At 47.1% G+C, this 15,287-nt stretch overlaps 1 protein-coding gene across 1 annotated transcript in view; it reads left to right on the top strand.

The window, feature by feature from the left end:
* B4GALT1 (beta-1,4-galactosyltransferase 1) overlaps nt 1–15,287 on the top strand; it is a 69,547-nt gene that overhangs the window by 45,368 nt on the left and 8,892 nt on the right. Inside the window, exon 2 of the mRNA XM_030567738.1 lies at nt 5,253–5,488. Coding sequence (XP_030423598.1) covers nt 5,253–5,488 — 236 coding nt within the window. The remainder of the gene's footprint in view (nt 1–5,252; nt 5,489–15,287) is intronic.

Genomic DNA, 15,287 nt, shown 5'->3' with positions numbered 1-15,287 from the left:
TCAAACCTGGAAAACTAACTGTCCCTCTCCTCCCAGACATTTTAGGGAAATGCAAGGAAAAACATCAAGCCATGCTTGTGTCATGTTCCATTAAACAACAATACAGAATGGGGAGGAGATAGAGGACCATTTTTGATTCTTGCAGAAGAGCAGGTGAGGACAGGTAAAGCCTGCTTGTGTTTTCTGTGCGGGAAGCACTGGTGTTATAACCACCTGGAATTCGGAGACCCATTGTAAATTACTGGAATTGGTGAACTAGAGGGTAAGTGAACAGACACAAAAAGCAAAGTTAGAACATCACAGCAGAGGCAATATGGGGGGTCCTCCCAGATTTGTCAGTGTTTTCTGGCCCCTCTCGGTCACATGTTGCAGCCGGGCCCTCTCCCTGTGCTGCAGCTGATAGAACTCCTACCCCTACCCCTATGGGTAGAGGCAGAAGCAACAGCTGGGAGCTGCAGGGAGGGGCTGCTGCTTTTCAGGAGGGGAAGCTGAGGGTAAGGGGAAGGATCTGACTGGGGGGTGTGTGGGGGTGTGTGACTTGAGCAGTCCTGGAGCTGGCCAAACCTTTAAATTGTGTCCCTCCCCCCGTTCTCAGCAAGTACAAGTCGTCTCTGATCACAACATGCACTTCACTGAACAGTTCAGTTTAATTCAGGGGTAGGCAACCTATGGCACGGGTGCCGAAGGCGGCATGCAAGCTGATTTTCAGTGGCACTCACACTGCCCAGGTCCTGGCCGCCAGTCCGGGGGGCTCTGCATTTTAATTTAATTTTAAATGAAGCTCCTTAAACATTTTAAAAACCTTGTTTGCTTTACATACAACAATAGTTTAGTTATATATTATAGACTTATAGAAGGAGACCTTCTAAAAACGTTAAAATGTATTACCGGCACACGAAACCTTAAATTAGAGTGAATAAACGAAGACTCGGCACACCACTTCTGAAAGGTTGCCGATCCCTGGCTGAATTATTTACAGTGCTTCAATGTTCTAGTCATCTCTATGTTCGTAGTATCTTTTGTAAAGGTAGAGACATCTTGCTTATAGGAGACTGTAGAGGGGCCAGCTGCCTCCTAGATGGAGGTCATTCTATGGTGCCCTGCTCCAATTTCTCATCTCTTCCGGGTCCCTTAACTCTGTCTGCCGTAATTACACCTTTCCCCTCCTGAGCTCCCATGGATTGAGTATTTGCACACTGGTCCTCCAGGCCCCAACCAGTTCAGACACACTCTCCCTTTACTTGGGGACACCCCAGAGCTAGGTCCCAGTTCAAAATCTCTCAGGCTTTATCTGGCTGGAGCTCTGTCGTCTTTAGCCCTCTGGTCAACAGCTCTTGCAGGCCAAACCCCTTCTCTCAGGACAGGTCTGCAGGATTAATGCTGCAACGGCAGAGTGTTTTGATGAAGACACTCAGAGCTGATGGGGGAGCTCCACAAGAGGCTTAGCTACTGCCTCTCGCGGAGGTGGAGTAACTATATCAGTGGGAAAAGCTCTCCCCCCAGCATAGCATTGTCTGCGTGGAGTGTTAGGTTGACATAAGTTAAGTTGCTCGTGGAGGGGGTGGATTTTTCACAGCACTGAGTGAGGAGGTAGGTATACCGTAGTGTGTGTGTGTAGTGTAGCTCACTCTATAATGAGAGTTGGCTAACTCCAGTCCTGAAGGGGTGAGATGCCCTGTTACAGAGACCTTGCTGGCTCATGGAGAGTATTGACAATTCCCACCTGACCCCATCACCCTTTGCATGGCACTGGATGTAGGAGTATATCCTGAAGCAGAAGTAACTCCTCATAGTTCAATAAGCAAGAAAAAGGCCACAGACCAGAACTAAAGTCATATTATGATGATATTGCTATACATGAATGGTACGGTGAGTATTGTCTGTATTTACATTAATGCAAGAGCTACTTATCTGTATTGATCTCTGAAAACCATGCCCCTTCTCCTTACCAGTCATGCTCTATGCAGCTAATGAAGATGCTTTGTGAGGATGAGCTTTGGTCTGCAGTAATTTCCCCAGCTGTACACAGGCTGAGTGCTCTCCCTGTGCCAGCCCGTGCTGGTGAGCGTGGCATGGAGCTCTCACTTCTTAAATTAAATCTTGGGATGAAAAAGGGGTGTGTGGCGGTGTGTGTACATAGCAGGTCTGGTATTGTGCTCAACCAAATGTGAAGTGAACCTAAGATCTCTCCAAAACACATATGCTTTAAATGAAGTGCAGATGGCCTTTAAATGATTAAACTGAAGGACATACCAATAGTGTTTAGCTAAAGCTGAGCCCCATTCCGTGGTGCGTTTACACTGTCAGACGGAAGAACTGACATTATCTGAATTCTTCCCTTAAAGCAAACACCCTGCTGACACTCGGAACGCGGCGCAGCACCGTAGTCTAGGACTGCCAGATGCTCCTGTCAAAGAGCACCACTCTGAGGGTTCCGGGGCAGCCCCCAAGGGACTTTGGCCTCTCTTACTGGGGGCTCCCACTCCCTAGGCTGCTCTCACGCTTTTGAGAGGTTGCTGGATTTCCCCTGCATCTGTTTTAGAATGACTCAGTGCAGAGAGTTAGTTTAACTTCTGTGCCAGGGAAGATAATGGAGCAAGTAATTAAAGAAATCATCTGCAAACACTTGGAAGGTGGTAAGGTGATAGGGAATAGCCAGCATGGATTTGTAAAGAACAAATCGTGTCAAACTAATCTGATAGCATTCTTTGATAGGATAACGAGCCTTGTGGATAAGGGAGAAGCGGTGGATGTGATATACCTAGACTTTAGTAAGGCATTTGATACGGTCTCGCATGATATTCTTATAGATAAACTAGGAAAGTACAATTTAGATGGGGCTACTATAAGGTGGGTGCATAACTGGCTGGATAACCGTACTCAGAGAGTAGTTATTAATGGCTCCCAATCCTGCTGGAAAGGTATAACAAGTGGGGTTCCGCAGGGGTCTGTTTTGGGACTGGCTCTGTTCAATATCTTCATCAACGATTTAGATGTTGGCAAAGAAAGTACGCTTATTAAGTTTGCGGACGATACCAAACTGGAAGGGATTGCAACTGCTTTGGAGGACAGGGTCAAAATTCAAAATGATCTGGACAAATTGGAGAAATGGTCTGAGGTAAACAGGATGAAGTTCAATAAAGATAAATGCAAAGTGCTCCACTTAGGAAGGAACAATCAGTTTCACACATACAGAATGGGAAGAGGCTGTCTAGGAAGGAGTATGGCAGAAAGAGATCTAGGGGTCATAGTAGACCACAAGCTTAATATGAATTAACAGTGTGATACTGTTGCAAAAAAAGCAAACATGATTCTGGGATGCATTAACAGGTGTGTTGTAAACAAGACCCGAGAAGTCATTCTTCCGCTTTACTCTGCGCTGGTTAGTCCTCAACTGGAGTATTGTGTCCAGTTCTGGGCACCGCATTTCAAGAAAGATGTGGAGAAATTGGAGAGGGTCCAGAGAAGAGCAACAAGAATGATTAAAGGTCTTGAGAACATGACCTATGAAGGAAGGCTGAAGGAATTGGGTTTGTTTAGTTTGGAAAAGAGAAGACTGAGAGGGGACATGATAGCAGTTTTCAGGTATCTAAAAGGATGTCATCAGGAGAGAAAAGGGTGTTTCAGGGAGAAAACTTGTTCACCTTAGCCTCCAATGATAGAACAAGAAGCAATGGGCTTAAACTGCAGCAAGGGAGATTTAGGTTGGACATTAGGAAAAAGTTCCTAACTGTCAGGGTAGTTAAACACTGGAATAGATTGCCTAGGGAAGTTGTGGAATCTCCATCTCTGGAGATATTTAAGAGTAGGTTAGATAAATGTCTATTAGGGATGGTCTAGATAGTATTTGGTCCTGCCATGAGGGCAGGGGACTGGACTCGATGACCTCTCGAGGTCCTTCCAGTCCTAGAGTCTATGAGTCTATGAGAAACCGCCTAATGAAAAATAATCCTGCTTCTCCAGTGTGCGACTGTAGATTTGGCTGGTGCCTCCACCCCATCGTTTGGATGACACCATTGCTGTGTAGGGTGTCTGAGGCCTTGTCTGGGCTCACGAGTAGTCCTGACTTTGGCAGCACATCAGGGTGTAACTGGCATAACACTGAACATGAGGGTCCTTTTCTGCGCTGGCTGCAAGGTCTGGTGAGCAGCATGTTGGCAAACACAATGGTTCAAAATCCTGCTGGACTGTGGTAACGTGTCACAGTGCAGAGAAGGACAGGCCAGGATCTGCACCAGTTGAGCTGACTGAGTTTTCCCCAGGGCACCCACAACTGCACTGAGGGATCAGCCCCAGCCTCAGTCCCAGTCCCGGGCCTCTGCGCTGAGGAGTGCACAGCACTCTGACAAGGGGTGACTGGCAGAGTGTGCAGCCTGGCTACTTTTTTTCATTAGTTATTCCTATTTTCAGTCTCTCCCCTGCCTCCCCCCAACACACACCCTTTTATTCAGAGCCCTTGACCAACCCCTGCCGTTGGGTCATGTCCTCTGTGACTTGCTTGCGCTGTAGTGGAGTTCAGCCGCCATTCTGAGCCATGTGTGGCGTTGTTTGAAGTAACACTAATACAATAGACATGTTTGCCTATGAGCCTCTCAGTTTGAAACCCCTGCTTCAGCGAAAACTACTGTGGCACTTTCCAAACCTACTCTGCTGATACCAAGCACTGAAGTTGCCAGCCTGAATGCAAATATGGCTTTGTTTAGTGTTTCTAGAACAGGAACTTTAAAGGTGGGTGTACTTTCAGTTGCTCTGTGGGTATTCTTAGCAAAAAGGTGGTTTTGCTAGTTTTGCATGTCATTAATCCTTGGAATAAGGAGATTATTTTTCAACCATGTAAGACCCGCACTATATTGCGGGGTAGTGATTAAGTGGAGTGTTTCTTCTCTCCTCGGGCTGGTGTCAGGGTGTGCCAACAGCAGAATGCATGCTGGGATGTTAGTCCATGTAGGAGCCAGTTACCTATGGCAGGTCTGGGGATTTTCAGACCCAGTAAATATCAGATACAAATTTGAGGCCTGACCCAAAGCACATTGAAGTGTGAGTCTTCCCTGAGTGGGGCAGGGTCTCCTGCTGTTCCTGTATTGTGCAGCTGGTTTTGTTGTGCTTGGTTGAGGGGGCAGTTTTTCATGTCCGTCGGATTCTATTCAGATCCAGACCCCCTCCTCCACCAATATATTTCTTCAAACCTTTACAGAGAATTGTGTGGATCTTTTGGAATCTGCAAACTCACTGTCTGTCATGGTCCTTTCCAGTTGGTGCACTGAATGTGGAATTTTCCCGGGCTGTGAATCCTGAGGAAGCTGAGAGGATAAACCCTAAAGTGAGAGAAGGAGGCCGATATGCTCCAGAAGACTGTAAAGCACTTCAGAAAGTAGCAATCATCATACCATTCAGGAATCGTGATGAGCATCTGAAGTACTGGCTGTATTATCTCCACCCAATCCTTCAAAGGCAACAGCTTGACTATGGAGTGTATGTTATCAATCAGGTGAGGACTTGGGACATGCGTATGTTTGCAGAATAACGGCTACAGTACTCCCGTGCAAAGGTGCAGTTGGCTTATACTCGGTAACCAACTTGCTGGTTGAGAAGATTAATGCACAAAATGGAAGAGTCAGGGATCTTCACTGCATAATCTTCAAACAAATCCAAACACTTCTGCTAATTGCTTTTATAGCTTTAGAAAAATGCTTCCCCAGTAAACCTGAGATCCACTTCTCAAGTTAAGCAAATTCCTTGTGAGTAGCTTCTACTTAAGTAGCCACTTTGAGAGAACTTTTAGTAATACAGTCTCATCTTATTTCCACCAGGATACACTTATCACCAACTTGTGAGGCCAGAAGGGAGCATCAAGTCCCTAGTCTGACCGCCTGTATGATGCAGGCCAGATACCCAGATAACCCCCAGGAACAATAATAGGAACAGTGCACTAACTGTCCTGCGTGTGGATAGAACATAGATCTCTTATAGATGTAGACAAGTCCATTTCAAGTAAATGGAATAGAAAAACATTACTGGCATTACTTCCAGTATATTTGCCTTTTAGCCCTGCTTTTGTCTCTCTCCAAACAACACGACTGGCTTGAGCATATGCCATGATTCCCAAAAAATTGGCTGTTGTGCACACATTGAGAAACTTAACAAGTTAAGAAAAATGCATTAGTTGTGCTGAAAGGGCACCGCTATCACTCCGAAGGGTGCCAGTGAAGTCTCTCTGAGTGTCTGGCAGATAAATATTAACACAGCATCTCTGTCTAGTTTTGGATCCCAGCCCTGTGCAATGCTGAAAGGCAGCACGCTCCCTGGAGCATAACTGTTTCTAGAGTCAAGAGAGACAAGGTGGATTAAGAATATCTTTTATCAGATCAGCCGTACCTTGCCCATCTTGTCTCTCTAATACTCTGGGACCAGCCTGGCTACAACACCACTGCAAATGACCATGGATGGTATCTAAAGTCAAGATCGGTTGGTGTGTTCAGGTGCAGCAGAAAGGTTTGAACTTTTCTCTATGCCTCAGGAAACGGATTGCTATGTATTTATAGTAATGGTAAATACTGACCTAAGGAATGTTAATACTTACCTGCTGTGCTTGATATGACTTTGTTCATGTGTCTGTGATGGCAGAGGGTTCTATTTACAGATGATATGCAACTACAGATTATTTTAGTTTAGATTATAATGTTCTGTCATTAATCCTCCTCAAATCATTTTTCTATGTATGTGTAACATGCTTATATATCAGACCATACTGGTGACTGAATCAGCTTTTCTACAACTAGTAATAGCATGCTAGACTAACTGTACTAAATGTTATCCCTGAAGTTGCTCTGCAGACCACCTTTACAGCACAGCATAAATGACGATTTAGAGTGCAGCTCTCCAGACTGAGCCGTGCAAGACCACACGCCTCTCACAAATGGTGGCGTAAATACCCAGCCACCCCTAGCTCGTGAAGATGGTATTTTGATGCACTAAGGATCCACTATGTACATGCATGTGTATTCTGTTTGGCCATATAGTAATACTAGTGTTCTGGTAAAATACCCATTGAAAACACACATGTGCTGGTGGGGACAAAGCTGGATGCCTCTGCGTTCTGTACTTCCATCAGCCAGAATGCTCCTCTCACCCAACATGCTAGTTTCACAAGTTGGGAACATTTGCATAACTTGGAAAGTCATAAGTTAGTGGTGTGTGACCGTTTCTAATAAATGGTCACTGGTTGTTCTAAGCTTCATATGTTAATTTATCTTTTGCGTTAGGGTGTGCAGTATCTTGTTTAAAATATGGGATTTCAGTCCTACGACTGGGTTATTGCTCATTGTAAATATCTCATATCATATGATAGCTTTTCAGAGGCATTTGAAAAATGACTTGTGGCCTTGGGCTAGTTGCTAGTGAGCAGATATCCACATCACAGTGATGATAACACCTCTGGGACTAATCTCCAGTGGTTAGTGTCCCTGGCAATGAAGGCAAGCACTGCCTGGTCACGGGAAAAGAACTATATCAGGGCATTTGGCATATGCTGTAAAATTAACCTGCACAAACATTATCTAGTCAGTCTTTTAAAATGTGCCCCCTTGACGAAGAGTTAGACATGGTGCCAATATACTGAGTATACAGACCCTAGAGAGGTACAGTTCATTCTTCTGCAAGTATCTCCTTTTTGGGAGGGCAGTGATTTTGTGTAGGAACTGACGTGACCTAATTTGCAGTTAAAATGTTTGCCTTCTCCTGTGCTGGTCTAAATATGAACAAGTCTAAACACGTTCTGCACATCTCTGAAACATTATGTCCCTAACATAGAGAACTGTCAGTGGCACTAAGCCAGCCGCCACCCTCTGTGGGGGCGAGAGGAAAGCTGCGTCGGGGCGGTTACAGAAATGTGGGTGCTCTGACAGAAGTAGACGAGGAAAACGTTCTTATTTCTCTGCTGTCTTGACAATTGCTTTTCTCTTTTTCTTGTCTGTCCTTCCCTTTGCATCCATCCTTCTTTTTTTTTTTTCTTTTTTTCCTTCTAGTGGGGAAATTTTACCTTTACTTGTTAATCGTGTCTGTAGCAAAGCAGTCACTGAAGCAAGGAAAATTACTGTGTGATCTGATTCTTGCACTCCGCCTTCGTGCTCTTCTGTACTCTACATGTCATAGAAAGAGAGAGGAGCGCTGACCCTTACTGCTGCTGCGCTGGTAATGTCAAACTTCTTCCTTTCCGTGCAATGCAATTCAGGCGTGAATCCATTGCATCTTCACCATTCAATTCTTGGCTGTCTGAAATGCACCACATTAATGCTGGACGGAAGTCAGAAAAGTGGTATTTGTAACGTTTCTGGGGTGTAACCAGAGCCAGTGGAAAACTCAAGCTGGGTGGGTTGAGGGGGAATGTAGAGCAGCAATTTTATGATCTATTGTTTTTGAAAATCTAGTCTTTTTTTAAATTCCTCCTGATGTAAATGGATACATTCTGCCAACCTCAGTTAATGGGTCAATAACCAATCTTCAGTGGAACAAATACCATCAACACATTTGTGAACCTGACCTTTGGCCTGTTTACCTCAATTAAGTATTAACTTAATTTGGGCCATTCACATGCCAACATCTATTTAAATGGATAATCTAAGAAATAAACCTGCTGCTGTGACTTGCCGGTGGGAGATAAAAAAGATGTTACAATGAACAATTGATTAGGACAGCTGGAGCTTGCAAGATCCCTCTAATGTTTTGCATCTGCAAACAACAGTCATGCCACATAATCTACAAGCACTGGTCACAATGTGTTGCAACATCTGAGATGAGGTCTTCAGGTCAGGTCTGCCTGACCCAGCCCAGTCAACAATAGAAACCACAAATGCCAATGTTCCACCAGCGCTTAGCTGGCCCTCCAAACTACATCGCACAATGCCATCCCTCATGTTTAGAATGCCCCTGGCCATTATGGGATAGGCACTGCAGGAGTTGTAGAATGCACCAGTAGGCCTGTGAGTGAGATGACCATCCATTCCCTGTAACCCCCTGAAATCACTTTCCTCCTCTGCTGTCCACATTCCTGGGGACAAGGTAGTCTTTAAAAACATTGGGGAAAATTCTTCCCAGGTAGAACATGAGTGACTAGTTTGGGTGTCACCTCAGTCACTCTCTCCAGGATGGGAACTCTGCTTACTTGTTCCATACATAATTCTCCTGCCCCACTACTTGGCTCCTCCCAGTCTGTACTGAGTTTGTCCTCCTGCCCCCCTGGGAGGCACAGCAATGCTGTTATCCCCATTGCAGTAGATGAGGAACTTCTCCATGATCACACAGGGAGTGTGTGGTAGAGCAGGGAATTGAACCTGGGTCTCTTGAGTCCCAGGTTAGCACCTCAGCCACTGAACCAGCCTTCCCCTCCTAGAGCACTCGCTTGACTTGGCTGCTGGGTGTATCTACATCCACAGTTACCCCTTGTTGCTGCTTTACTGAGCTAACACATTCACCCTGATATGTGCAGGGTTCTCTCTGTGCACGTGGCTGTGAGTGTCACATTATGTTGCTAAAATGGGTAGAGGGATTGGGGAGGATTAGAAAATTTCCTGCAAATTTCAGTTGTTTTTCCAGCTATTTCTCACTGGCCCTGGCTGTGTCCTGTGATTGCATGTGTGGTACATTGTGTGGTATCTGACTGTGCTCATGTGTGAGTGTTGTGTTTTTACATGTTGTTTCACAGGGCAGGATGGAGCTGCTGGGCTGTGTTTTAGAAAGAATAAGAAGAAATGCTGCCTAGCTCCTATTTGCCAGTTTGCTGGGTCACTCTGCTTGTGGGTTAGTGTACAGCGGAGGCAGATGCTGCTGTTTCTATGATCTCCTATGGGTACTGAGAAGAAAAATAATGAAGAGACTCTCCTGTGGGGAGGCTGCTCAGAACAGCCCTGACCTTTTGTTGGGAGCAATGCCAATTACTCTCTTGTGTGCTGGGAGGCAGTTGTGCAAGGCACCTGCAACAGTGGGTTATTCCAGTTTAACTCAGTTAATCTTCTGACCTTCGATCTGGAAAGCAGCTGACAACTGTGTGGCCTGTAAGTGTCCACGGCACTCCATTCCCTGCATTCTGCCGCTGGCGTGTTCAGTGGGGAGCACGCGCCTCCAGCTGCAAGTCAGATAACGGACATTTCTGCACCACACTCTGTTTCTGCTGTTTTCTGTTAAGGAATTATTTTACTTACTGCGGCAATGTTATGGCTACTGCTGGCTGCATGGCACCAGGGGCTGAAGAGTCAATAATACTCCTAGCAAAGAACATCCAGTGTGGACTAGAAACACGTTGGATGCTGTAGTAGTCCTAGAGAAGTAATCAAATACATGTCGATTTGGACAGGGGCTTTCAAAGAAGTATCTGGGAGATAGTTCTCTGAAAACCTCAGCTCAATGTGCAGTGGCAGCCAGAAAGCGAACAGAATGTTGGGAATCATTAAGAAAAGGATAGATAATAAGACAGAAAATATCATATTGCCTCTATATAAATGCATGGTATGCCCACCTCTTGAATGCTGCGTGCAGATGTGGTCGTCCCATCTCAAAGAAGATAAATTGGAATTAGAAAAGGTAAAGGAGAAGGCTAACAAAAGTGATCAGGGGCATGGAACAGCTTCCATATGAGGAGAGATTAAAAAGACTGGGACTGTTCGGCTTAGAAAAGAGACAACTAAGGGGAGGATATGATAGAAGTCTGTAAAATCATGACTGGTGTGGAGAAAGTGAATAGGAAATGTTATTTACCCCTTCACCTAACACAAGAACTAGGAGTCACCCAATGAAATTAATTGGCAGCAGGCTTAAAACAAACAGAAGGAAGTATTTCTTCACACAACGCATAGTCAACCTGTGGAACTCCTTGCTGGAGGATGTTGTGAAAGCCAAGACTATAAGAGAGTTCAAAACAGAATTAGATCAGTTCATGGAGGACAGGTCCAGCAATAGCTATTAGCCAGGATTGGCAGGGACACAACCCTATGCTGTGAGTGTCCCTAGCCTCTGACTGCCAGAAGCTGGGAATGGGCAACAGGGGATGGAGCACTTGATCATTACCTGTTTTGTTCATTCCCTTTGGGGCACATGGCACCAGCCACTGTTGGAAGAGAGGATACTGGGCTGGATGGACTATTGGTCTGACCCAGTATGGCCATTCATATGTCTCTTGGGAAACTAGGCACCTGAGCGTTAAGGCCTTGATCCCACAGACACTTACACGCAAGCAGGCCTATCACAATCCTGTCCAAAATGTCTCTCTCTGTGCTACTGGTGACGGCCAATGGGAGTTGGATGTCCAAGTCTCCAAGACTTCTCTAACCCCCCCCCCCATGTTAATGTTTAACACAGGCATGCCCCCCGCGACACTGAAGGGGTCTCTGTCACCCCTGCAGTCGGCCCGGTGCCCAGAGCCTTACCCTCTCCCACAGGTGCTGCCATCTCCTCAGAGCTCTGGAGTTCGTCTGCACTGCATTGTACACCCAGCTCTTGTGTTTCCACGCCAGCACTTGATACGCCACACTGCACTGCAAAGCTGCATTTACAGTTGCTAGACCCGGATCTCAGCTGTGCTGGCGCATCCACACTGCCCTACGCAGCACTTCTCAATCAGGTCTGCAGCTTGAGCTGTGTCCACACTGCCAAAGGACAGGGCTTGGACCCAAGTCACAGTGGTACTCGGGCACTGAGACCCCTGCCCCTCCCCAGCAGGGTTCTAGGACTTGGGTCCTGAGTGCTTGCTGACCCGGGTCAGACTGATTGGTGTGGGGACAGAAGTGGGGGCTTAGGCTCCAGCCTGAATCAGAACCTGGGCGTGGTGTGTAGTGTATACATGCCGCAGAAGGGGGTGCTGTGCGGAAATGGGACCCTGGGAGTACATGTTGTGTTTCGTACTGTCAGTGGACATCCGAGGCTGAAGATGGCAATTATATCTCTGTTCATGTCCCACAGGGGGATTGCTGGTTCCTTCCTGGTGTCTGACAGCTCTGCATACTTGTGCCACTTCCCCACTGCTGAGCACTGTTATCGGCAGCTGGTATTTCCTGGCTTAGAAGAGGTTTTTCTAAACAAAATGAAGCCGCCTGTTGCTTTCCTTCAAAGGCTTCACCATGCTGGCAATTGGCAACAGCCTTCAGAGCCTGTGGGACAGAGGCTGGCCTCCCTGCCCTTGGGCCCATCCAGGAGCTTCAGATCACAGCTTGCTTCTAAGACTTTCAGAGCAGGTCACTCCAGTTTCTCCAGCAGAGCTGCTCCCATAGAACATCTCTGGTCTGAGTCTGGTCTGACTGCACTCTCCTCCCTGAGCTAGATAGGCTTCCAGCCTGCCACCAGGCAGGGAAGAGGAGTTTTCTGGGGGCTCCTTTCCTTCCCTCTGCTGTGACAGGGATGGCAGAATTACCCACCTTAATTCCTGAAGTGACAGAGGAGCGAAGGTGTTCTCTGGACATCTACAGGGCCCTGAAGGTCTGTCTACAGTTGCCCCTTCCTCGTCGAGAGCCTGCTGCTGCTCCTTGGTTAGTGGCCTCCATGTAGAGGGTAGAGCCTCAAGAGTTGTGACAGACTAATGCACATGGTGCAGTTGGGCCATATTTCCTGCCCGGTCAAAGGGCAAGGTTCCCTTCTGCCATGGTGGGGGTGCATGTGTGCAGCTGTGGAAGTTAGCTATTTGGCAGGCCCCACAGGATTAGCACTCCAGCCTCCACAGGTGAGAAGATGGCTATAGATCCCTCAGTGAAGTCTGTACAAACCACAGCTAGATCAAGTATCAAGCTGTTTGTCTGGGGGTAGCTGTGTCACAAAAGCAAAAGGGATTTCTTCTCTAACTCTTCTGTTTGTGGCCTCAGTCCCCACCATGTGAATGAGCACTCTACCGTCTGAGGGATTCTCTTGGTACAGATTTCCCCCCCTCATGCTAATTGACAGGCCATTAACACAGACAGCACTTCTTGTTCAGTTTGGCTGCGCAAGTTCTAAGTCCTAGGTGATGAAGAAGGGGAAGTCTTTGTTTTCACCAGGCTGCCAGCTTTCTGCCCTGTATACGAAGGATTACCCACATGCCTGGCTGTGAATCCGCCTTGTGTGTGCTGCTGAGACCCGCTGGGATGGTCCGTTCTATGCGTGGAAAAGGGAGAAGACACTCCCCTGGAGGTTTGCATTGGGACACATTCTGCGCAGGTGCTCGCTGCCTATCGTCCTTCGGACCTGAATTGGTTTCCATAACCAGAGGACAGGCAAATAAATAAGCACAAATTGTAACATTAGCAAGCGTGCCAGCTGTTTGCCTCCTGCTTAAATGTCACAAGTAACTAACTGAATGTTCTGTGAGTGGAAGCTAGGTCTCAGTGGGGCTAACGGAGCCCCACACAGACACGTTGCAAACAGTGCGAGTGGAAGCTAGCTACACAGTAACAGCTGGCTGAGCCCAGGGCACAGTGGGATTCCCCTAGGGCGTGATGTTTCTTTGGCCAAGAGGAAGAGGATATTTATTTATTCATTTAGTACAGATTCAGGGCCCGGCTTTGCTGGCCTTCGTTACACTGAATGGTACCATTGAAGCCAAGGCGAACACTCATAGAGCAAGGTGATACTAAACCAGAGAAAGGATATTAGAATCTGGCCCTGTTTTTTTTGTTTTGTTTTTTAAATTTTTTTATTCTGCTTTTACCAAGCCTCCTTCCACCACCACCCACAAAAATAGATCAGGAGAGAGAGTACAAAACACAGTGAATTTCCTACTTCTGTATTTTTCCTTTTGAAAGCGTTGGGATTAGTATGAGGCTAAACCATTCAGCAGCTCGTGGGATACTGGGAAATTTAAATCTCAGGCCTGGTCTACGCTGGGGGGCGGGGATTGATCTAAGGTAACCAACTTCAGCTACAAGAATAATGTAGCTGAAGTCAACGTATCTTAGATCAACTTAGAATCACTTACTTCGCGTCCTCGCAGCGCGAGATCGACGGCCACCACTCCCCCGTCGACTCCGCTTACTGCCTCTTGCCCTGGTGGAGTTTCGGAGTCGACGGCAGAGCGATCAGGGTTCTACACTAGATGCGATAAATCGATCCCCATCAGATCGATCACTACCCGCCGATTCGACGGGTAGTGTAGACGTACCCTCAGTTACTCCAGCCCTTACAGTGCTTCTGAAGTGTCATCAGTTGAGCAACACACAGCCCTTTTTAACAACAGATACACACAAAAAACCTCAGTGTGCACCTTCCTGTTCTGATCACAGCTGTAACGCCCTGGCAACGTCCTTGTTGCTGTTGGGGTTCAGAAGCTTTTCCTTAGCAGGGATCGTGTCTTGCAAATGGCTTGTCCTCCCATTAATGCTCACACAGCCCCCCCCCCCCCATTTGCCATCACACAATGTCCCTGTGGCAAGTACAGCAGTTGCCTATGTGAGGGACCCATCGCACCAGGAAAGGGCTGGGTAAATTTTAGCCACTGGAAACAAGGAGGACTCAGCACCATGTGCCAGGACAACTCTCCATGGACCATGCACTAGTGCATTTTAGCCTGCTAGGGCTCGTGGATCACAGCCTACAGTCCTCCAAGCTGCAGCAAAGCCAAGGGCTGTGTCTGAGTCAGAGGAGTCTGGCTGTAATAACAGTCCCATCAGAAACAGCCGCAGCCACTAGGGTCCACAGACCTATCTGAATCTACATCGAGAGAGTCTAGGCATAAAGCATAGAGGGGAAAACACCAAATGGATGAACGCTTGCTGTCTGTGTCCCTGGCATGGATGTGCTTGGCCAGCTGAGCAGATGCCAGTTCAAACTTGCAGTGGTGGAGGTGGTCTGACCTGGCTGAGAACTCCTGTGTCTCAGCCTTCTTATAGTGTGGGGCCCAAAACTGGACACAGTACTCCAGAGGAGGCCTCACCAATGTCTAATAGAGGGCAATGATCACGTTCCTCCATCTGCTGGCAATGCCCCTACTTATACAGCCTAAAATGCCGTTAGCCGTCTTAGCAACAAGGGCACACGCTAATGCCCACCCAAGGTTGATGGGGTTCACCTGTGCGATGGGGTGGGTAGAGAGGGAAGTGGGGATGACCTGTGCTTCTAGGATCTCATGTGCCAGTAACTGGCAGGATGAATGGAGTGTAGTCCAGCTGGTTGTTCTGTTGTCTACCATTTCAGCTTCCCCACATGTCTCTGAACCGCACATAGATTCAGCTGCCCAGAAAATACAGCATTTGGGCAAAGGAGTTTTTGGGCGTCAGTGTCAAGCTCTTTAGATGGGTTGTAGTGCTGGTTGTATTCCATCACCTGTGCTGTGAGGG

Source organism: Gopherus evgoodei, chromosome 6 (assembly GCF_007399415.2).
Source record: "Gopherus evgoodei ecotype Sinaloan lineage chromosome 6, rGopEvg1_v1.p, whole genome shotgun sequence".
NCBI lineage: Eukaryota > Metazoa > Chordata > Testudines > Testudinidae > Gopherus > Gopherus evgoodei.
The sequence above is the reverse complement of the archived record's forward strand: the minus strand, read 5'-3'. Positions and strand labels throughout refer to the sequence as shown.